Source organism: Halictus rubicundus, chromosome 7 (genome assembly GCF_050948215.1).
Source record: "Halictus rubicundus isolate RS-2024b chromosome 7, iyHalRubi1_principal, whole genome shotgun sequence".
In the NCBI taxonomy this organism is placed as follows: domain Eukaryota; kingdom Metazoa; phylum Arthropoda; class Insecta; order Hymenoptera; family Halictidae; genus Halictus; species Halictus rubicundus.
The window spans coordinates 14,408,534-14,433,973 of NC_135155.1; the positions used below are offsets into that span (position 1 = coordinate 14,408,534).

A 25,440-nucleotide genomic window follows, 5' to 3' on the forward strand; every position below is an offset into this window, starting at 1 on the left:
TACAGTTTATTGTAAGCGTGTTTATAGTCATTAGTCAAGGATCATGAACATTTGTTGAAACCGTAGGGGGATCGTGTCATCGTTATTTTACTATTTTCATCAAGTGCCCTAGTTTTGTAATTTTTCATACTCAAGGTTCACGTGAACGTCATAATATTAGAGGTCGTTGGATTCGCCTTGACCTCGGCTATCATATAGCGATAATAAAAATATATCATTCCATTTAAAAAAACTTCGATGACCTTGAAATCTCAAAAAATATAACCTTGAACTCTTTTTACCTATCATAATGTTTGCCCCACTGAACCAATTAATGTTTTAATGTTTTAAAACACCCTGTATGTCGGCCACCACACCCCGACTTCCATCGCAGACGCGGCGAATTAAACGGCTATTCTGCTGCTCGAATGCCATTTTTTATTCTGGAAATTTTTTCGGAAGGACCATTCAACCATTTGCATTGGGATTTTGCACAGACATTTATGGACATTCGAAGTACATACAATATTTTTTTCAAGTAACAATAATCAAAACTACATGAGTTATATTTTTCTATACATCATGTTTTAAGGAAAATGTGTTCACACTTGCCATGATTCCAGGGCCTTGCGCTGATCGAAAACAGAAAAATGGGGAAGCATTTTAGTCAGTATACATATTGCTATAGTCTGAATCAAAATTAAAGCTATTGATCGTTTAGAAAATGGCGGCATTTTGTATTCGGATTAAGATCTGGTTCTGACCAACGAGCTTCGACGCCCACATTCAAACCGACACCAACCGACGATAACGCGATATAGCCACGGGGAAAATCGAGGGAACGCGAACGAGTCAACGGGAGAATTGGCATCAATAGGTAACTGCAGAAAATGCGGAGCGTGTGGAATTCATGGTCAAGTTTGCAAGAGAAATTGGAAAATTGATGTAGTTATGAGAAATTCTGCGAAATTTTTGTTGAATGTATGAGCAAATGAGCAATGTACATGTGCATTGTTCATGCAAACTTTAACCTTGACAGTAAATTATTTAAGGAATGCACGGTGGTTAATAATATTCGTGAAGCTTCCAGTCGACAAAAAAACACAAAATCGAAAATTCGCAAGGGAAACTTTTTGCAAAGGGAAAGTAAAAAGTGCTTCGTTGTTAAAAATTTTACGAAATTGTGTTCAAACGTTTGTGTTCCACCACCTTAATCAACTTTTAATCTTGTTAATGGATAAGTTGACGGATTTAGGGTGATGTAAAGTTCATGGTCAAGCTTCCGCCCTGTTTACAGGATAAGAATTCGACGATTATTTATGATTTTTAATTGTCCGGAAAATTGAGACCTTCCCGATTTTGAATAAGGTGAAAAACTGTGATTTTTTAATGATTTTTAATTTTGCGGAAAAGTGAGATTCGCAGGAATTTGAATAGGGTGAAAACTGAGAATTTCACCATTTTTAATAGGATAAAGAACTAATTTTCACAATTTTTAATAGTCATTTTTTGCGATTTTTAATTGGATGAAAAATTTCGGTTTTCAAGACTCTTAATAGGTGGGAAACTGCGATTTTCAAGACTTTTAAAAAGACATAAACTGTAACTTCTACAATTTTCAAGAGGACAAACAACTGTAATTTCTACCACTTTTTAATGCGGTGAAAAATTCTAATTTTCTATGATGGAAACTTGAGATTTTAATTACATTTTAAATTTGCATTTCAAAATCGGACATATCATATCTGTGGCTGCAAGGAGAAACGCCGCACGTCACAATTTCAAAAAATTTAAATTTATGCATTAATTGAGCTTTCTAATATAAGATCTACGTATTTACCAGAAAAAAAGTCATGAAAACAAAAAAAAACAAAATGCAGCAAGGAAACATTACTAGTACAAAGAATTAGTGATCGCAACTTTAAACGGCAATATCTCGAAAGTGAAAACATGTGACATGGGGCGTTCTTCCATGCAGCCACAGATATACACTACAATAACATTGATAATATTATCTAACGATACTGAAACCAAGCAAGAGTCACTCGATCAAACTTTTCAAACCACGAGCTTCCAAACATCATGCTAGAGATCATGATCCTCCCACCACGGGAACCTCCAAAAATCCGCAACCCCCTAACTGGCCTATCAGTCGCGAACCCCTTGAATTAAAATACAAAAGCCCATGAAAACACGAAAGCATGCGTACTAAAATAGCATTTTCAGCCGAAAAGATTGTATTTTGCATTCTAAAATAGGACATGGCACATGTATCAAGCTAATATAAATTACTAATTCACGATTCTCAAACCAAAGAAAACCCAGTCGATCAAACTTCTGAAATCGTAACCTTTCAAACACCACGCTAGAGATCACGGACCTCCCACCACGAGGACCACCAAAAATCCGCAACCCCCTAACTGGCCCATCAATCACGCACCCACAAAATAAAATGTGAAGACCCATGGACTGCAAAACAAAAAATCCTCTGAAAACGCAGTTGCAGAGACGCGGGATTCTGGGAGCCAATCGAGGGAGCGTCGGTGCGAATGTTGTGAGAAAGTCACCTGGAAGGTGCATCACGCTGATCCCTCCTCCATCCCTCGTGTCTGGGAGTCCATGTGTCCCGCAGCGAGGTTTTCGCGCGCGCGGAAAAACCGCGAGGGAAGTTCGTTTCGCTAGCGGCGAATTTATTGTAAGCTGTTAGAAAGGGAGAGACAGAGATAGAGTAGGGTGACGCAAACGTTCACTGGTTTCGAGTGATTTTTTTTTTCGCCGTTTTTCGCGAGTCGACTAGTCGAAGAGTACGAACGGGGAGCAGACTGCGAGACGACCCGACCGTGTACCCGCTCGGTGGCCGAACAGCGACTGACTGAAGTGAACTCTCTATGTCGCAGTGTGAGGCTACGGGCCGCGTTCGCGGGTCGATCGAACACGTTCTGCGCCTCGAGTCGGCACCGGCGTCAAAGCCACCCCCGACGACGGCCGCAACGGTGCACCGGTGCAGCCGATATGCACCTGCAACACCTACTGACCCGCCGGAACGCGGCGCACCAACAACGCGGAACACCCTTGCACTTTGCTCCCGTGAATCGCGGACGATCAGCTGTTTGACGGCATCGCGGAAAAAATGTCCGTGTAAGAAATTATGGGGCTCATCAAACGATCGTGAGGTCTAAAAATTGTAGGACCTGTGGAAAAAACTGAGGAACCAGTAAACAAGTTGTGGGGTCCACACACAAATTTTTGATCCTGCGAATAATGTTAAGATCTACAGTAGTCTAGGGCCTATTGTGAGGTCCTGCAAAAAAATTTCTATTTCTCATGGAAAAATTTTGGGGCTATGAAAAAAATTGTGGGACCTGTGGAAAAATTGAGGAACCAGTAAACAAATTGTAGGGTGCACACAGAAATTTTTGCTCCTGCAAAAAAATGTCTACATCTACAGTAGTGCAAGGCCTATTGTGAGGTCTGCCAAAAGATTTCTGCAAAGAAAGAGGTCTGCAAAAAATTTCTATTTCTCATGGAAGAATTGTGAGGTCTATGAAAAAAATTGTAGAACCTGTGAAAAAATTGAGGGACCAGTAAATAAATTTTGGGATCTACACACAAATTTTTGATCCTGCAAAAAAATGTTAAGATCTACAGTAGTGCAGGACCTATTGTGAGGTCTGCTACAAGATTTCTGCAGAAAAAGAGGTCTGCTAAAAATGTCTATTTCTCATGGAAAAATTGTGAGGTCTATGAGAAAAATTGTGGGACCTGTGCAAAAATTGAGGAACCAGTAAACAAATTTTGGGATCTACACACAAATTTTTGATTCTGCAAAAAAATGTTAAGATCTACAGTAGTGCAGGGCCTATTGTGAGGTCTGCTAAAAGATTTCTGCAAAGAAAGAGGTCTGCAAAAAATTTCTATTTCTCATGGAAAAATTGTGAGGTCTATGAGAAAAATTGTGGGACCTGTGCAAAAATTGAGGAACCAGTAAACAAATTTTGGGATCTACACACAAATTTTTGATTCTGCAAAAAAATGTTAAGATCTACAGTAGTGCAGGGCCTATTGTGAGGTCTGCTAAAAGATTTCTGCAAAGAAAGAGGTCTGCAAAAAATTTCTATTTCTCATGGAAAAATTGTGAGGTCTATGAAAAAAATTGTAGGACCTGTGCAAAAATTGAGGAACCAATAAACAAATTTTGTGGTCTACACACAAATTTTGGAAGCTGCAAAAGAATGTTAAGACCTACAGGAGTAGTATAGGGCCTATTGTGAGGTGATTGTATTTCAAGGGATTGCTTCGATGCGATTTTAAGTGATTGCGTATTTTAAATAAGATGGAAAGTTCAACATTTTTTCTTAAAAATATAACTTTATTCAATTAGGTATTGTCCGTTTTTGTCGATGACCTTTTGCCATCTTTCAGGCAGTGTCATAATTCCATGTTCATAAAACTTCTGATTTTTGCCAGCAAAAAACTGAATTAAATGTGATTTTACATCATCAGCGTCATTAAAAATTGTACCATTTAAGGAGTTCTGCATGGAACGAAATAAATGGTAATCTGAAGGCGCAAGGTCAGGGCTATATGGTGGATGTGACAACACATCCCAACCTAGTTCCAATAATTTTTGGCGAGTGACCAAAGATGTGTGGGGCTTTGCATCATCATGCTGGAAAACAACAACCTTACGATTTGTCAATTCTGGCCGCTTTTCTTGAACTGCATCGCTCAGTTCGGCGAGTTGTTGAATGTACACGTTTGAATTAATCGTTTGGTTTCTTGGGAAAACTTCAAAGTACAGAATTCCTTTATAATCCCATCGAACTGACAGCATAATCTTTTTTTGGTGAATCTCAGCTTTTGGTGTCGTCTGGGCTGGTTCATCTTGCATCACCCACGATCTTTTCCGATTAACGTTGTTATAAACTATCCACTTCTCGTCGCCAGTAATCAGTCGTTTCAGAAATGAAACGATTTCAAAGTGTCTTTTGGAAATGGAATTTATTCACTTTTGAGAGTGCACATTACTGAAAGATTGCGCTTTAGAAACATTGCAAGAAAATTGACAATTCTGTCGGATGTCCCTATCTCGGAGAAAAATAATTCGCTCCCGGGGGGATCGAGTCAATTTTAAAATATATTTCCGAGGGAATTTCATAACTTTTGAGAGCATGCATTAAAGCTGAAAGATCGCATTTTATTATAGATTCGTCCGGATTTGCAGGGAAGTACGACAACATTCAGAAATCGATAAATCGAACGAGATCTATCTCGTATTTTCTGCGTGCACATCAATCCCGCGATCAGTCACAAACATCTCTTGTTTCTGTTGCAAAGAACGCGACAACGAATTCCGTTGCAGGACCACGTTGCCGACGAGCACGATTGCGTCATGAAACTCTATGCGCATTATGATCATCCCGGAAACACTGCATCGAACAGAGTTGCACAATCTTTACTCGATCGTTTCGTTTCACCGCTGCGGATCTGTTATACTCGTCTTTGGACATACCAACACTGTTGCGTGAGATCATGCTTTGTTTGTCTTTGTGCTCGATTTGGCCTTGGAGTTAAAAATCGTGAACTAATTTGGTAAAATAGCTGAGAAAGGGTTAATATAATAGAAACACGAAGCAGGAACAGGCAAATAGACAGATTGAACAGAATGGAGTTTCAGTCAAAGCTAAGGGATTCTTTTTGTTTCTGGTCTAGCTGTCTGCACGAGATCCACGGATCCATCGTCCTTGGTTCTTTGAAACCCATTGTCGAAGCAACTAGCCCCCGGATACTCTTCACCGTCGGACGTTACGGACACCAAGCTTCCCTCAGGCTCATCTGCGAGTCTGAGACAGACGACTGGTCCCGAACGAAGACTTTTATCGACACGTGAAACACTTGTATCGGTTCGTTGTGACGTCGCAACTCTCACAAGGTCCATGAAACAATTAAGCAAATTGTAGGACCTGTGAAAAATTGATGGGCCCAGTAAACAAATCGTAGGGTCGACAAACAAATTTTACACCCTGCAATAAAAGGTTATGACCTACAGAAATAGTGCAAGGCCTATAAAACATTGCAAGACGTACGAAATTGTTTTAGAGACCATAAAAAAATAGTGCGGTCTGCAGAAAAGTGTGTATTTCTCAAAGAAAAATGACGAGGACTATGAAAAAATGAAATCCCTTATAGATCCGGAAGAAACTAGCCTGACAACAATTAGATTGCCTCAACTAAAACGAAATATCTTTAAATCGATAGAACTTAAGGATGTTTATGCGAATTCGCGCAACAATAATTGTAAAAACGGGAAAGAAAGTAGTGGTTGCTTATATTTTGCTAAATATTTTGTATGCAATAGTACAATAGACTAATAATTGATAAAAATGTCAGAATATTTTAGTTTATTTTCCTTATTATGGTGCGATCAGATAATTATAATTTGAAGTTTATTTAATGATCATGTTTTACCACGAAGACCTTCAACGTAACAATGGTTGTCTCGTGAAAACAACACGCGTTTTGGGAAACATTTTCGTTGCCATTTCTTCAGAATCGAAAATAAGCTTATGTTCTCAAAATTTGAAATAAAGTTCCTATCAAACACCAACTGTACAATGACCAAAAAAAAAATGTCGGTTGATCAGAAATTACCAAAATACCGCATGAGGATTAAATCAATTCCATTGCGAAGTTTTCGCATCGATCTGGCACAATGCGACAACCGACGGATCAAAGAGCAATCTGTAATGTCGCAGCCTGACGTGTTTCCGATGATCTTCCTCAATATTTCATACGGTTGCCCAATACCTGGACGAATGGTGACGTTTGGGAATATTGAATTATTAGTTACACCGCTGATTAGTCGGATGCAATTATGTCGCCGCTCTTCTTTGATTCAGAATTCCTATGTAACCTGCTTTTGTCCACTAATCTCGCGAACTCAGAATCTGATTTGGTAAAATGATTTCTTTTTACACGCAACGAAGCTTGCTGTAGTAATAATTATACTGCGATTAGTCTCCAAGTTTATCGATTTTTTAAAAAAATGGGTAGCTATAATTCAAAACGGTAAAAATTGAAGCGTGTCGATATTTGTTTTGGAAACACTGCAATTGTTAAAGAAAGAAAACAAATAATATTTTTATTTTTATTTTTTTTCTATTATATTATTTTTCATAAGAATTCGCACTCTGGTAATAAACTATGTACTCGATTTGAAAGTTAGCTCGGTGCAACGTAAAGAAGTTTTCTCGTTAAAATGTTCCTTTTCTGAACAATGTATCGTTTGATGGAATAACAATCGAGGAAATGCATTTTAAAAAAATCCATTTAGAGTGCAGGTTCTTTTGCGTTGTAATAACTAATTGGAGAAACCCCTCCCGTTAATATCCTGAGTTAATTAAGCGAACTACAGGCTGTCAGTATGCTACGACCAGAGTGTCAAAGAACGTCATCTGTCGTTAAATTATTTCCACTGATTTATTGTAATTTATTTTTATACAGGTTCCCCAAAAAATTCTTGACTCTAAGCCAAGAGACATTTGCTGAACCAGGGCTAGGAGCGAGGCCAAGGGCCATTTGCGGGGACAAGGACCCTTCATTGCCCGGGAACATTTATTGTCTGTAAATCATGTCAAACATTCGAAATAAAAATTGAATATACAAGATACTCGGTTCTCGATAATATGCCCAGATACATGAATTATCGATAAGGTTGGGAATCTGCAAATGGGTTTTAGTCCATTCTAGCATACTATTAATTATGCGATTTCTCGCTTGGTGTAGCACTATCACTTGTGAAAAATTTGAAATTGCAGAATCTTCTCTGTAGCAGAGAGCTGAGTCGGTATTTCATATCGTGCAACACGAAGCAGCATGAGACTCTAAGCTTCTCGTGGATCTAGTTGCAACATTTATCGTTCGTCAGCGTAGAGGGCGTAAGAAATCTAGATGTTGTTAACAATGTCGGTATTTCAGATCGTGAGACACAAAACCACAGACGAGGTACAGGAGTAGACCAATCACCTAATGTACTTTTTTGTCTCACGTCCGCGGGGCTCTAGAGCACCCTTACCATTTTTGTGTCACATTCTACCGTATCGGTCGGAACTAGTATTGTGGAACCAATATCACAGACGAGATGTACGAGTACGCCAATCACAATATACTGTTTCGTGTCGCACGATATGAAATACCGAGTAATTTAATGAGAATCGAGTATCTTGTATACTTTGACATGCTTTAAGACATGCTCAAGACATGCTTTAAAAGTTACTCTGTATCCCGAGTACTATTAGCCATTTTTACTAAAAAGATTAGGTGCTAAGATAGCCAAGAGGGTATTCGACAGCATCATTCGTAAGAGGAATTCTTACAATCGTTAAACAAGCAGAGACAATAAATTTATCAGTGTACATTTATCCGTGGTTCAAAAGTTATTCTGTATCTTGAGTTTTATCATCTTTCTTTACTAAAAAATTAGGTGACAAGATGGTCAAGGCAGTGCTCGTCGACATCATTGGCGAAAGGAATTGTTATAAACATTAAACAGCCAGAAACAATAAATTTATCAGTAAAATGTGCACGATAAAATAATGCTTACGAATATTCATGATTTAAAAGTTATTCTCTATCTCGAGCTCTATAATTTATTTTTACTAAATAATTAGATGGCGAGATGGTCAAGGGAGTGCTCGTCGACATCATTGGCGAAAGGAATTGTTATAAACATTTATATTATAACAGGAGGTAAGGTTTATACAAACGGCGAGATGATAAGGCGGTAAATCAAGCGAGCGAAGGACGATGGGCAGCGGATTTGATATTTCAGAATTTTGGAAACGATGGCCTCGCGACAAGTATGACAACAGACGTAAACAAAAGGTTTTCGTTCACCCGAGGCCGGCCTCGAGCTCGACCAGCTGAGCTATTGTCAACGCCGGGACACGGTCGCACCGAGGCAGTTCTTATATGGATGCCATAAATTTTTTTTTGGTAATCCACATAAGAACTGTGGTGGCCCAAAATGGTTTTTGCGTTACCGGAGTTACCTGTACGATAAATTAATGCGTACGAATATTCATGGCTTAAAAGTTATTCTATATCCGGTTTCTATAATTTATTTTTACTAAATAATCAGTTAGCATGATGGTCAAGGGATTGCTGGTTGATACCATTACCAAAAGAAATTGTTATAAACATTAAACAGTCAGAAATAATAAATTTTACAGTGAATTGCATACATAAATTAATGCGTACGAATATTCATGGCTTAAAAGTTATTTTATATCTCGGTTTCTATCATTTATTTTTACTAAATAATTAGTTAGCAAGATGGTCAAGGGATTGCTTGTTGATACCATTACCAAAAGAAATTGTTATAAACATTAAACAGTCAGAAATAATAAATTTTACAGTGAATTGCGTACGATAAATTAATACGCACGAATATTCATGGCTTAAAAGTTATTCTATATCTCGGTTTCTATAATTTATTTTTACTAAATAATTAGTTAGCAAGATGGTCAAGGGATTGCTGGTTGATACCATTACCAAAAGAAATTGTTACAAACATTAAACAGTCAGAAATAATCAATTTTACAGTGAATTGCGTACGATAAATTACTGCGTGCGAATATTCGTAAATTAAAAGTTACTCTGTATTTAGAGTTCTATAATTTATTTTTACTAAATAATTAAATGGCAAGATGGTCAAGGGAGTGCTTATCGACATCATTGGTGAAAGGAATTGTTATAAACATTAAACAGTCAGAAATAATCAATTTTACAGTGAATTGCGTACGATAAATTACTGCGTGCGAATATTCGTAAATTAAAAGTTACTCTGTATTTAGAGTTCTATAATTTATTTTTACTAAATAATTAAATGGCAAGATGGTCAAGGGAGTGCTTATCGACATCATTGGTGAAAGGAATTGTTATAAACATTAAACAGTCAGAAATAATAAATTTTACAGTGAATTGCGAACGATAAATTACTGCGTGCGAATATTCGTAAATTAAAAGTTACTCTGTATTTAGAGTTCTATAATTTATTTTTACTAAATAATTAAATGGCAAGATGGTCAAGGGAGTGCTTATCGACATCATTGGTGAAAGGAATTGTTATAAACATTAAACAGTCAGAAATAATAAATTTTACAGTGAATTGCGAACGATAAATTACTGCGTGCGAATATTCGTAAATTAAAAGTTACTCTGTATTTAGAGTTCTATAATTTATTTTTACTAAATAATTAAATGGCAAGATGGTCAAGGGAGTGCTTATCGACATCATTGGCGAAAGGAATTGTTATAAACATTAAACAGCCAGAAATAATAAATTTTACAGTGAATTACGTACGATAAATTACTGCGTGCGAATATTCGTAAATTAAAAGTTACTCTGTATTTCGAGTTCTATAATTTATTTTTACTAAATAATTAAATGGCAAGATGGTCAAGGGAGTACTTATCGACATCATTGGCGAAAAGAATTGTTATAAACATTAAACAGTCAGAAATAATAAATTTTACAGTGAATTACGTACGATAAATTACTGCGTGCGAATATTCGTAAATTAATAGTTACTCTGTATTTCTAGTTCTATAATTTATTTTTACTAAAAAATTAAATGGCAAGATGGTCAAGGGATTGCTTGTTGATACCATTACCAAAAGAAATTGTTATAAACATTAAACAGTCAGAAATAATAAATTTATCAGTGAAATGTGTTCGATAAATTAATACGTGCGAATATTCATGGTTCAAAAGTTACTCTGTATCTCGAGTTCTATTAGGTATTTTTACTAAAAAATTAGATGGCAAGATGGTCAAGGAATTGCTTGTTGATACCATTACCAAAAGAAATCGTTATAAACATTAAACAGTCAGAAATAATAAATTTATCAGTGAAATGTGTTCGATAAATTAATACGTGCGAATATTCATGGTTCAAAAGTTACTCTGTATCTCGAGTTCTATTAGGTATTTTTACTAAAAAATTAGATGGCAAGATGGTCAAGGAATTGCTTGTTGATACCATTACCAAAAGAAATTGTTATAAACATTAAGCAGCCAGAAATAACAAATTTATCAATAATTACTATCGCGGCGATCGAAGTCTGGCGAAGTTAGTTTGGGGTGGGGGAGTTGCGCACCGCGCACCGCGCACCCCACCACGGCGTCCGCGCTCAGTCAGTCAGTCGTGGTGCGCACTCAGGACGGAACGGGAGGGCTCCGGGACCAGAAGGACGAAGGACCTTGCAGTTGACCAGAGGTTCTCCAGGGCTGCCCTGGCCCACCCTGACCACCCTGGCCTACCCTCACCTACCTTCGAGTGGACCAGGGATCCTCCAGAGCTGCAGTGGACATCACTGGTCAACCCTGGTCCACTTTAAGCTGGTTCGCGGTCGGACAGCGGTTCCTGGAAGCCGTCTCCGCTCACCTTGGTCAACTTTCAACAGCTGGTAAGTGACAATACAAATATACATTTTCTATTTTGGTATACGTGTTTATTCAACGAAAGCCGTCAATTACACTGTCCAACACCAAAAAAATTTTGCAATACCTGTTGGGTGATTCTTATACACTTTGTCATCCTAAAACCGAATCTGAAAGTAGAATTGCTCCATCACGCAACGTTTTCGAAAAATTTTGGTTTTTGTAAAAATGCCCGATTTTGATACGAAACGACGTGTTACGCAAAAACTAAACACGCGAGAAAGTTCAAATTTGAGTCAAGAGATAGAGGGGACTCTCCTCTACATATTCATATAGTCAATTATATTTTTACGTACTTCCTAATAGTTGTAAATGGTTGTTAAAGTTTGAAAATGTGCCGACGCGGGTACTTTGTACGCTCTATTTTTGTATTTATGTGAAAAATCCTTTATCTAGCAGGAATTTACTATACAGGAATGCATTCTACAGACATTTCTGGTAAAGAAACCATTCACGAAAAGTATTTGGTTCCCTTAATGTACGAGAAGGAATCAGAAAATGTTAATTGACAGCGTGTGCGCGACGCGTTCGCGCCAGACGGCCATTGCAGCCTTTTCGCGACTCGCCAGGGCCGTCGCTATGCGTAGTCGACGTTGGTACCACTCAAGTATGTCTTTGCTTACTATGCTTAATTAAATACATTTTTGGGTGCCAATCATTACAAAAGATTATAAAAATACGAGTTATATTCACATTTCACGAGTTATATTCACGAGTTATAATCACACCCAAAAATGCGAAAAGGCTGCAATGGCCGTCTGGCGCGAACGCGTCGCGCACACGCTGTCAATTAACATTTTCTGATTCCTTCTCGTACATTAAGGGAACCAAATACTTTTCGTGAATGGTTTCTTTACCAGAAATGTCTGTAGAATGCATTCCTGTATAGTAAATTCCTGCTAGATAAAGGATTTTTCACATAAATACAAAAATAGAGCGTACAAAGTACCCGCGTCGGCACATTTTCAAACTTTAACAACCATTTACAACTATTAGGAAGTACGTAAAAATATAATTGACTATATGAATATGTAGAGGAGAGTCCCCTCTATCTCTTGACTCAAATTTGAACTTTCTCGCGTGTTTAGTTTTTGCGTAACACGTCGTTTCGTATCAAAATCGGGCATTTTTACAAAAACCAAAATTTTTCGAAAACGTTGCGTGATGGAGCAATTCTACTTTCAGATTCGGTTTTAGGATGACAAAGTGTATAAGAATCACCCAACAGGTATTGCAAAACTCGAAAAAAGTTTAATTTTGTTGGACAGTGTTATTATTTCTGTATTTTTAATTCGAATTTGCTTCGGAATTTTTCACAAGTTTCTTTTCTTGAAATTACGTTATATTATTTTTTGACATAAAATTGGTATTTTGAAATTTTATTATATTATATTATATTATATTTTTGACATAAAATTGGTATTTTGAAATTTTATTATATTATATTATATTTTTGACATAAAATTGGTATTTTGAAATTATATTATATTTTTTACATAAACTTCGTACTCTGAAATATTATATTTTTAACATAAAATTGGTATTCCTCCGAACGGAGGTCCCTAAGGGGCTCACTCACGGGCCGGGCCCGTGGGTGAGTACGGGTATTAACGAACTCGGGGCGACCCGAGCTTGTAGGTCGTTGCGTCCCAATTTCGTTCGATTTATTTTTGCTTCGGATTGTCCATCTTTTCGATCGAATATTTATTTCTAAACTTTCGAAAGTCCTCCTTGTAAAATTTGTGTTTATGGTTTAAAATTGGTATTCCTCCGAACGGAGGTCCCTCATGGGCTCACTCACGGATGCGGCCGTGAGTGAGTACGGGTATTAGCGAACCCGGGGCGACCCAAGCTTGTAGGTTGTTGCGTTCTAATTTCGCTATATTTATTCTTGATTAAAATTGTTCAACTTTCAAATTAAAAATTATTTCTGAACTTTCAAGAGTTCTTCTTCTAAAATTTATTTATCTGATTTAAAATTGGTATTCCTCCGAACGGAGGTCCCTCAGGGGGCTCACTCACGGATGGGGCCGTGGGTGAGTACGGGTATTGGCAAACCCGGGGCGACCCTAGCCTTTATGTTGTTGCGTCCCAATTTCGTTTGATTTATTTTGGATTGGAATTGTTCATCTTTCCAATTGAAATTTATTTCTGAACTTTCTAAAGTTCTTATCCTAAAATTTATATATCTGGTTTTAAATTGGTATTCCTCCGAACGGAGGTCCCTCAGGGACTCACTGCTGTGGGTGAGTACGGGTATTGGCGAACCCGGGGCGCCCCGAAGCGCCACCTCAGTAGATGGAAGTTCTGACTTCATCTACTCTTAGTTTCGTGTCGGGTAGGCCGTACTTGTGTACGGGGTTATTTTGGCTCTCGTGAGCACGTTAGATTCGCACTCTTGTGCATGTTAGGTAGGCCGTACTCGTGTACGGGGTTAGTTTGGCTCTCGTGAGCCGATTAGATTCGCACTCTTGTGCATATTAGGTAGGCCGTACTCGTGTACGGGGTTAGTTTGGCTCTCGAGAGCTGGTTAGATTCGCACTTTTGTGCATGTTAGGTAGGCCGTACTCGTGTACGGGGTTAGTTTGGCTCTCGAGAGCTGGTTAGATTTGCACTCTTGTGCATAGTAGGTAGGCCGTACTCGTGTACGGGGTCTTCATTTCTTCATCGAATACTTCGGCGTTACTTCATTTTGTGTCTAATTATTATTAGTCTGTTTCAGTTAAGTCACAACAGTTCACCATGATTATCGTCGAACGAAGACAACGAATTTTAAGAAGACTTCACAGTATTTATAAGTTCGTATTAGTTCTCGAGCAATTATTGTGTTAGATTTACTTTGTTAGTTTCGCTTGTTGATTTTGGTCACAGCCTTCTGCTGTGACCAGTTGGTAGCGTCACCCTCGAACCAGAGCCTTCTGCTCTGGTTCGCTTCTTTCATTTTTCTTTTTTGTAAATCTGAGCCTTCTGCTCCATTTTTATTATCTCTTTCATTGTTCAGAGACTTGTCCGACTTAGTTTTCTTTTCTCACAATAATTGCTCGACTTGCATGCGTGCGTTAGTTATTAAGCTTGTTTGTTAGTATTATATATATGTCGAGTAATTTTTGCCCTAATTTGACTTTGCTTGGCTCGATTTTTGACGCCGACACAGCCTTCTGCTGTGTCGGTCCTTGCTTGTATGTACCAGACCGGTTGGTATCGGTATTCGGCGTAGATCCATTGAGAGGGATGGTTGAGAGACCTGTTCACTCGTGTAAAATCCTCTCTGCTGTAAGGCCACCCGAGTCGCCTCAACGCTAGTCGTTGCCTGGCGACAGGTGGGTGGGGGAAATGGGTATCGTTTGAACGCTTCTCTCGGCCATCGCTCTTCGTGAGGACACGTCGGGTATCGGTGCTGGCTGGAGTTGGTTCTGCAAGCATTGTACGCGTCGCGTCACCCTCGATCCAGAGCCTTCTGCTCTGGTTCGGTTTTGTTTCTCTCTTCGAAAGAATCAGAGCCTTCTGCCTGATTCGTTTTTCACCCACCGTGGATCGGAGACTTCTTCTCCGACTCACACATTTTTTATCCGCAATAATTACTCGACATACTCTGCGAAATTTAGTTTGTAAAACTCGAAAGCGTCGTTGTGAGAAAGGGAGTCAGAAGGAAGCGTATTGAATTCCTTCTGGCTTCCTTTCGGGTCTCTCGTGCAGCAACCTCCTCGTGGTGAGACCCGGGCAATCGATAATATTCTCTATTTGTTAGATCTTCTATTATCTTGCAAATAAAGAATAATATCGAGCTAATGGCTGCTCATTTATAATTTGCGATAACATTGTGAAATAAAATTTAAGACGTACTGATAATAAAAACTTGTGTATTTAATTGAATTGTGTGTCTGAATTTATTTTAAACCTGCATGGGGTGGGCCAAGGGTCCTTCCTGCTTTCCTTCGCTCTTTCCTTGTTTACCTTTGGCCCACCTACGCCTTCTTGGCACCTCCTATTAATTATTAATCGAAACACACACTTCTTGTTTCGGAATACTTTTTCATTCAATAAACATCGTACATTTTTTCTGGATTTCTAATTGAAATTTGCTTCTGAACTTTTTAAAAGTTCTGTTTCTTAAGATTGGAATTGTTCATCTTTCCAATTGAAATTTATTTCTGAACTTTCTAAAGTTCTTATCCTAAAATTTATATATCTGGTTTTAAATTGGTATTCCTCCGAACGGAGGTCCCTCAGGGACTCACTGCTGTGGGTGAGTACGGGTATTGGCGAACCCGGGGCGCCCCGAAGCGCCACCTCAGTAGAGTGAAGTTCCGACTTCATCTACTCTTAGTTTCTTGTCGGGTAGGCCGTACTTGTGTACGGGGTTGATTTGGCTCTCGTGAGCCGTTAGATTTGCACTCTTGTGCATGTTAGGTAGGTCGTACTCGTGTACGGGGTTAGTTTGGCTCTCGTGAGCCTGTTAGATTTGCTCTCTTGTGCATATTAGGTAGGCCGTACTCGTGTACGGGGTTAGCTTGGCTCTCGTGAGCTGGTCGTAGGTTGGCTCTCGTGAGCTGGTAGATTTGCACTCGTGTGCATGTTAGGTAGGCCGTACTCGTGTACGGGGTCATCGTTTTGTCTTTATTTCATCGTCTTCTTATACTTCGTTGTTCCTCCATTGTTTTATGTCTAATCATTACTAATCTGTTTCAGATTGAGTACAACAGTTGCAGAAATTTATCATCGAACGAAGACAACGCATCGTACGAAGACTCGTTTCTTCTTCCATTACTTCGGTGTTCCTCCATTTTGTGTCTAATTATTATTAGTCTGTTTCAGTTAAATCACAACAGTTCAGCATGATCATCGTCGAACGAAGACAACGAATAGTAAGAAGACTTCACAGTATTTATAAGTTCGTATTAGTTCTCGAGCAATTATTGTGTCAGATTCACTTTGTTAGTTTCGCTTGTTGATTTGGGTCACAGCCTTCTGCTGTGACCAGTTGGTAGCGTCACCCTCGAACCAGAGGCTACTACTCTGGTTCGCTTCTTTCATTTTTCTTTCTCGTAAATCTGAGCCTTCTGCTCCATTTTTATTTTCTCTGGAATTGTTGAGAGACTTGTCAGATTTAGTTTTTTTTTTTTTGGCTCACAATAATTGCTCGATTCGAGTGCGTGCGTTAGTTATTAAGGTTGTTTATTAGTATTGTATAAATGTCGAGTAATTATTGCCGTAACTTCACTTTGCTCGGTTCGATTTTTGATTCCGACACAGCCTTATGCTGTGTCGGACCTTGCTTGTATGTACCAGACCGGTTGGTACCGGTGCTCGGCGTAGATCCATTGAGAGGGATGTTCGAGAGACCTGTTCACTCGTGTAAAATCCTCCCTGCCGTAAGTCCACCCGAGTCGCCTCAACGCTAGTCGTTGCTTGGCGACAGGTGGGTGGGGGAAACTTAGGGTATCGTTTGAACGCTTCTCTCGTCCATCGCTCTTCGTGAGGACACGTCGGGTACCGGTACTGGCTGGAGTTGGTTCTGCAAGCATTGTACGCGTCGCGTCACCCTCGATCCAGAGCCTTCTGCTCTGGTTCGGTTTTGTTTCTCTCTTTGAAAGAATCAGAGCCTTCTGCCTGATTCGTTTTTAATCTCCCGTGAATCGGAGACTTCTTCTCCGACTCACACATTTTTTATCCGCAATAATTACTCGACATACGTTGCGAAATTTAGTTTGTAAAACTCGAAAGCGTCGTTGTAAGAAAGGGAGTCAGAAGGAAGCGTATTGAATTCCTTCTGGCTTCCTTTCGGGTCTCTCGTGCAGCAACCTCCTCGTGGTGAGACCCGGGCAATCGATAATATTCTCTATTTGTTAGATCTTCTATTATCTTGCAAATAAAGAATAATATCGAGCTAATGGCTGCTCATTTATAATTTGCGATAACATTGTGAAATAAAATTTAAGACGTACTGATAATAAAAACTTGTGTATTTAATTGAATTGTGTGTCTGAATTTATTTTAAACCTGCATGGGGTGGGCCAAGGGTCCTTCCTGCTTTCCTTCGCTCTTTCCTTGTTTACCTTTGGCCCACCTACGCCTTCTTGGCACCTCCTATTAATTATTAATCGAAACACACACTTCTTGTTTCGGAATACTTTTTCATTTAATAAACATCGTACATTTTTTCTGGATTTGTAATTGAAATTTGCTCCTGAACTTTTTAAAAGTTCCGTTTCTTAAGATTGGAATTGTTCATCTTTCCAATTGAAATTTATTTCTGAACTTTCTAAAGTTCTTATCCTAAAATTTATATATCTGGTTTTAAATTGGTATTCCTCCGAACGGAGGTCCCTCAGGGACTCACTGCTGTGGGTGAGTACGGGTATTGGCGAACCCGGGGCGCCCCGAAGCGCCACCTCAGTAGATGGAAGTTCTGACTTCATCTACTCTTAGTTTTGTGTCGGGTAGGCCGTACTTGTGTACGGGGTTATTTTGGCTCTCGTGAGCACGTTAGATTCGCACTCTTGTGCATGTTAGGTAGGCCGTACTCGTGTACGGGGTTCGTTTGGCTCTCGTGAGCTGGTTAGATTCGCACTCTTGTGCATGTTAGGTAGGCCGTACTCGTGTACGGGGTTAGTTTGGCTCTCGAGAGCTGGTTAGATTCGCACTCTTGTGCATGTTAGGTAGGCCGTACTCGTGTACGGGGTTAGTTTGGGTCTCGAGAGCTGGTTAGATTTGCACTCTTGTGCATAGTAGGTAGGCCGTACTCGTGTACGGGGTCTTCATTTCTTCATCGAATACTTCGGCGTTACTTCATTTTGTGTCTAATTATTATTAGTCTGTTTCAGTTAAATCACAACAGTTCACCATGATTATCGTCGAACGAAGACAACGAATTTTAAGAAGACTTCACAGTATTTATAAGTTCGTATTAGTTCTCGAGCAATTATTGTGTTAGATTTACTTTGTTAGTTTCGCTTGTTGATTTTGGCCACAGCCTTCTGCTGTGACCAATTGGTAGCGTCACCCTCGAACCAGAGCCTTCTGCTCTGGTTCGCTTCTTTCATTTTTCTTTTTTGTAAATCTGAGCCTTCTGCTCCATTTTTATTATCTCTTTCATTGTTCAGAGACTTGTCTGACTTAGTTTTCTTTTCTCACAATAATTGCTCGACTTGCATGCGTGCGTTAGTTATTAAGCTTGTTTGTTAGTATTATATATATGTCGAGTAATTTTTGCCCTAATTTGACTTTGCTTGGCTCGATTTTTGATTCCGACACAGCCTTCTGCTGTGTCGGACCTTGCTTGTATGTACCAGACCGGTTGGTACCGGTGCTCGGCGTAGATCCATTGAGAGGGATGTTCGAGAGACCTGTTCACTCGTGTAAAATCCTCCCTGCCGTAAGTCCACCCGAGTCGCCTCAACGCTAGTCGTTGCCTGGCGACAGGTGGGTGGGGGAAACTTAGGGTATCGTTTGAACGCTTCTCTCGGCCATCGCTCTTCGTGAGGACACGTCGGGTACCGGTGCTGGCTGGAGTTGGTTCTGCAAGCATTGTACGCGTCGCGTCACCCTCGATCCAGAGCCTTCTGCTCTGGTTCGGTTTTGTTTCTCTCTTTGAAAGAATCAGAGCCTTCTGCCTGATTCGTTTTTAATCTCCCGTGAATCGGAGACTTCTTCTCCGACTCACTCCATTTGCTCCGCAATAATTACTCGACATACTCTGCGAAATTTAGTTTCTAAGACTCGAAAGCGTCGTTGTGAGAAAGGGAGTCAGAAGGAAGCGTATTGAATTGCTTCTGGCTTCCTTTCGGGTCTCTTGTGCAGCAACCTCCTCGTGGTGAGACCCGGGCAATCGGTATTATTCTCTATTTGTAAGAACTTCTAGTAATCTTACAAATAGAGAATAATATCGAGCTAATAGCTGCTCATTTCTAACTTTGCGATAACATTTTAAAATAAAATTTAAGACGTACTAATAATAAAAACTTGTGTATTAATTGAATTGTGTCTGAATTTACTTTAGGCTACCTCGGGATGAGCCGAAGGTCCTTCAATGCACTCCTTGTTTACTCTTGGCCCATCTTCACCTTCGAGGCAGCTCTCTTTCAATTATTAATCCAAACACGCTGTTTTTGTTTCTGAATACCTTTTCATTCAATGAGAAAGGGTTAGCTTGTCCCTGTTGAGCAAGTGTTAGGTTAGTGTTAGGTTTGCTGTCCACAGCGGGTTAGATTTACACCTGTTTTCACCCGTGTGAGTGAACGGTCGTGTATTGGGTTCAGAGTCGTATTTTCATCATTTATCATAGGTATATGGGCTAAAGTTCTCGTGGATCTAGTTACAAGATTTATCGTTCGTCAGAGTAGAGGGCGTAAGAAATCTAGTTGTTGTTAACGCTGTCGGTATTTCAGATCGTGAGACACGAAACCCCATATGGTGATTGGTCTACTCCTATACCTCGTCTGTGACAAAACCCCAAATGGTGATTGGTCTACTCCTATACCTCGTCCGTAATTTCACTATAGTAGTTTAGATAATTTCACCATAGATGTCGCCAAAGATATGTTCTCTGAATTTTATTATTTATACAAAAAATTTTTTAATTATTAAGGATTACCATTACAAAAATTATCATTTTGCAATAAGAAGTTATAAACAAACCATTGAATCCCAGTTAGCTGGTTTTCTCACAACTTTTCGATGCTCTAAAATTTTGCTAGGCAACTGAGAATGTAAACACAGAGTTTATTTAATGAAAGCAAGACATATGCAGTATTCTCCACTCAGTTTTCATTTCTTATGATAAATAGTTGAATTTACATAGTATTAATTTAAAATGTCCACCCAGGACATTGATTTTATTAAAGGGTACACACAACATGCAGAAAGCAAAGCGGAGCAAGATCTCAGTCTCTGTTGTGCTTATCCTACAATAAACAAGTTGGAAGAGACCAGTGTACTTGTTAGATCAACAAAAGAAGGTCTAAGAAAATTGAATAAAGAGTCCACGTTAGCAGAGGATGGATTATACACCTCAGATAATCCTTTCATTTACAGTGATATGGATCTAGAGCTTGATCGCATGCGAGTCTTAGAATACCAGACCAAACAGAAGTTCTCTGGGAAGCTGGTAGAGATTGTGGTCCGGGAAGTCACTATCAACTCATCAGATATAATAGAACTTACATCCATTCATCTATTATTCAAGAACAAAGTCATTTGCAAAGCTACTAAGCCGTTCAATAGAAAACTGCACAAGATATTAATTAAAAACTCAGAATGCCATAATTTCTCTATACAAGTCCACGTCAGAGGTGGACAGTCCAGTACAATACCATTACCATTGCCCAAGCGGAACATTGAGAACAATAGAGTAGAAATAGACTTTGCAATAGGCGACAATTGTGGCAGAGTACATGGTGGAACAGTAATTTGCACAATCACATTAAGTAATTATGGTACCAAAGAGCAAAAGCCCTATGCAACACACTTTTATAAATTGAGTAATGATCCAAATGACCCGCAGAACAGTCTGTCTTTACTGAGATCATCCAAACCTGTTTATAAGAAGCAGGCCAAATACTTTTTATTGGAGGACACAGCGTTAACCTTTGATGTTAGTGCAGAGGTTGCTGTGCCTGCAAAGGACCAAGCAGATGACACGAAGCCACCAGACATAGTTGTGATGGAGCAACCAGCATTTTCCTTGTTTGATATTTCCTTTATGGACCTGTTTCAAATTAGGAGACCGCTGGAGCCATCATCAAGCACCAGGAGACACGGAATGGGGAAAACAATTCTGACTGTGAATGTCCTTCGTGGAATAGAAATACCCATCAGGGAGGAATCTGCGCTTGTCCAGCCCTTTGTGGAAGTCGAATGGGGCAGCACGGTACACACTACACTGGTGGCGGAAGGGCCAGCTCCTCTCTGGCAGCAGACGATGCACTTCGAGCTACCAAAACAGAATGACGAACACTGTATAAAACTTCGTTTATATGATCAGCATCCTGTTTGGGGTCCACAGTGGCTTGGAGAGTCCAGAATCCCCCTGGATCACCACAGAAATTATCAGGAACTCGAACGATGGATCACATTGTCTCCTTTGTTCAGTCCACTGCTATTATTCGGATATGTGCAAGCCAGTCCTGGCCAATCGTGCACTCGGATTTATGTTTTGATCAAAATGGACTACCCGAGTACCAAGTCCATTGAGAGCACCACCATGCAGACAATACTCAAGGGAATCCCAAGATGCCTTGTTACACCGTACAAAATCAATGACTTAGAGAATGCAAAGGATGTCGCGAAATTGGCAATGCTCTTGCCGTCATTGCCAACGCATTATGGACCAGTGACTCCTCGCCAGGCATTGAATATTAAGAAAGTAGACCATTATGGGAGAGCTGCTTTGCTTGCTACCTTGCTACAAGGTTTAGGCTTGCAGACGTTTGTTCTGCTAGGTATGTATATCATAGAAATTATTTGAGAAGTAGATACAAGAAACCTGATTGTCTCTTTTCTTGTTTCAGGTTCCTCGCAAATAAGCAAATGGACAGCATTTGTCCTGTGTTTCAGTGAAAATGGAATCTACACTCTATGGGACCCGGAGACGGGGAACTACCATAAACTGGACGACAGTCACTGCCCCTTGATGAAGGTGTCTCGTCTGATAAATCACTGCGGTGTTAGTACTGCTTTATTACATGTCTGTTTGAGGGGTGAAGCCACTCTAGAGTATGGAAAACTTTTCTTTTACAATTCGTGAGGTTATGGAAATATTTTCTTCAGAAATTGTTTAGTATTCTTCTATGATATTATTATACAGGAATATACATCAGTCTCGTTTAGGGCTCGTTAGTTCTACTGTGAAAAACTTTTTCGAATAAACAAAATGTTTACTTCTTGAAGAGCACATATGGTTTCAAATAAAATCAACTATTTATATATTGTATTTTCTATTTAACATAATATTTGACCCAGCTGTGCTCTAGAGTAGCTTTATCCCATAATACAACGTGCACTTTTCTTCTTTTATTCTTCTCCACAGATATGGGAAAATGTACAAAAATCTGTTCTACCCCATAACATCAAGTACGATGTGAAATCGAGCAAGGACTGGCGACCGGTTGAAGTATTATCATTAAAAACTGATCATGCTGTGCAAGCATTAGAGCTGAGCATCGCAGAGGAGGAAATTAGGCAGTTCAAGAGAAATGCTGCGGAGATAGAGCAGCATTTAAAAGATCAATTGTCTGAGTGGCGTAGCATGATTGGCCTGACAACAATGTTCAATCGGCACGCAATGACCATTCTGAGAAATTTTATTTCCAAGATGGAGCCTTCTTCGGAACCACAGCTGGACAAGAAGGATTTGAAACAACTGCACAGAGCTTACCACATGCATGGCTTCGTGCTGAACAAGCGTGACACTAGTAAAAGTGAACTAGCTGAACAATTAAATGCAACAAAGATTCATAATATTTCTGGTCCGATTGAGTTCGCTCTGGTCTACCACATGGAACCCTACGTTGGGAAAATCTGTTCGATGTGGCTAGCTGTGATAATTTTAAGAAGTCGGGATTAAGTTACTTAATACACTAACAAGTCAGTGTATTCGTTTATTACATACTTGTATACTCCATTAAAATGAACGTTACAATGCATACAAAGGAGTATAAATAACTAGTGTTTATCACAAAAAATTTCTGCGAAAAGTACTGCCTTCGATACAGATCACTAAATATAATACACGCCCTCGTTAAAATCTCGCATATAAAAAGATATCGTGTGGGAAACACTTTGGAGACTATATTAGAATCCTACGATGATCTTTTGTTGGTAATTATTCCGTTGACTTAGAACGTGTAACGTTCTCAATAAGAAAGTACAAATAGTTTCGGTAACAAATCTAGTCAAGGAGACTAAAATCTTGTACAAGAGTCTGGTTTTCTTAATATCGAATGATGTATCATGTTGTTTGTATATGGAATCGAAAATGCCTGATTTTATTGTACCATGAAGTAGTAAAAAAGCTTAGTGTACAAATTCAATATACTCGTTTCGTGAGAAATTCGTGTCTCGTTTCTCTGAAGCACTCTAATCGCTAGACTGTGGATCTTTATGCGTTTATGAGAATTTGTAAAATATAGGGAAACACGGGTATTGATAGAAATTAGTGATATATTATTATTTGTATTTTATTGTTGCCCCAAACTGGAAGATATTTTTCTCTCGTTCTGATTTTTATAAAATATGAAATTATGAACAGTAGAGTTCGCATGAGGACCCGCAGTCTACTAATCTCACAATTCTATTTTTCATAAAAATTGGAGAGAGGAAGATTTGTCTATACATTGGCAAAATTTTTAGTCCGATTTCAGTACACGCATGATTAAATTATGGCAGACACATTAGATGGCTGGAAGGGTTTTATGAACAAAAAAAGATGGGGGATGAACATATTATATACTTCTTTATACTTGTTGCATTGCGCAGCAATGCATTTCTTTTTTCATAACAATTGTAATATTCTTTTTCACACGCCGCAAAGTGGTTCAAACGGTAAGAAAAGTCATTCTTTCTTTCATTGCAATTCCATAAGACAATCGAAGCACCAAAACCAATAAGAATTTTCTTTGAAATTCACATTCAAATATAGATTTTTACAATGATCGTGTATCGGCTTGAAACCGGATGTAAAAATTTTTCCATCTCCCTAAAAATTGACAGTTGTATTGTTTCCATTTGTGCGTTGTTTATAGTTTCTGCGTTCTCAGAAATTGTTACAATTTAAATAACCACGCCTAAATGTTCCATACATTTACAAAGTGTGTGATACGTGTGTGTAAAATCGTCGAAAAATGTTTCTTCGTGTAAACGTTCGCCTAATCTACACAGTACGTAACGAAACATTCTCCGAAATATATATGTATATGTATAAAACAGTCGCGTATACCATAAATAAAAACAAAACTTTCGTAAGAAATTAAGAACGAATCTTGCTTTTACTATTCTACAAATGCCTAGTAAACAATATTCATTAAATAATCCTCCCTTATAAATACAATATTTAGGCATGTGTCTGCAAAATGCAAATTGTTTTTCGTTCGCAAAACGCGCGTACACCTTGATCTATGGTTTTTGATCGTGTCAGAATACGAGATTCTTCTTTTTTTAAAATGATCGATCGCGAAGTACAGTTGATCACATGTGTATTGTCCTAATGAGCTCTCAGAATTTGTCTGAAAATTTTTGGGGGCAGTATTTTTATTGCACAACCGATGAATTGATATATATAAAAAATAGTGGAAGGCATTGTTTATGGAAAATTAAACCAACAAACTTTTGTGCAGATTAAAGTATTGTTCAAAATTAGTAATTTCGCACACAGACAATAGTTTTGTACGAGATTTATAAAATTGTACAGATTATCTCGGATAATATTCATAAATTTGCAATCATGTTCATCATTTGCGACAAAAATTGAGAAATTTGCTTGAGAGTAGCGAATATTTCCAAAATCAATGATATTGCACAAAGTTAATAAATTTGCACAAAAATGTTGATCGAAATTGATAAATTAGCAGAGAATTGACAATATCGCTTGAAGACTTGCAGGTATTTTGTGAACAACCGTATCTCTACGTGACGATACGGTAATCTACCTAAACGACCAGTGTGCGACTACATACAGGGTGTCCAGTAAACACGAGTGCCGCGCGAATAATCGGCATTGCGAATCATTTTCACGAGATATTTGCAAACGTTCCATCAAACAATCCGCTAATTCTACTTCTACTCGCACCATACCACGGTATTAATTATTTTCCATTGCCCCCAATATAATTAATTTCTCATTGAAACGCGAATCACCCTATATTTTAAACCTCGGTGACTTCAGCAACGAGCTTTCAGTTCCCAGCATGCACCAGATTACGAGAAACAGTAAATTGAAAATAAATAAATTGCGCACGACAAAT

The 25,440-nt window shown here is 38.9% G+C and overlaps 2 protein-coding genes and 1 long non-coding RNA gene across 3 annotated transcripts in view; 2 read left to right on the forward strand and 1 right to left on the reverse strand.

Annotated features, from left to right (window-relative positions):
- The window catches only part of LOC143355658 (uncharacterized), a 35,313-nt gene extending 32,410 nt beyond the window's left edge, over nt 1-2,903 (reverse strand). Inside the window, exon 1 of the mRNA XM_076790698.1 lies at nt 2,547-2,903. The gene's annotated coding sequence lies outside the window, so the exon portion shown is untranslated. The remainder of the gene's footprint in view (nt 1-2,546) is intronic.
- LOC143355660 (uncharacterized) overlaps nt 1-25,440 on the forward strand; it is a 250,921-nt gene that overhangs the window by 48,063 nt on the left and 177,418 nt on the right. The gene's annotated exons all lie outside the window — the stretch shown is intronic.
- On the forward strand, nt 20,173-24,875 carry LOC143355646 (coiled-coil and C2 domain-containing protein 2A). Its single transcript, XM_076790677.1, has 3 exons — nt 20,173-21,921; nt 21,991-22,145; nt 22,509-24,875. The coding sequence occupies exons 1-3, from the start codon at nt 20,295-20,297 to the stop codon at nt 23,043-23,045; spliced, it is 2,319 nt and encodes a 772-aa protein (XP_076646792.1). The 5' UTR covers nt 20,173-20,294; the 3' UTR covers nt 23,046-24,875.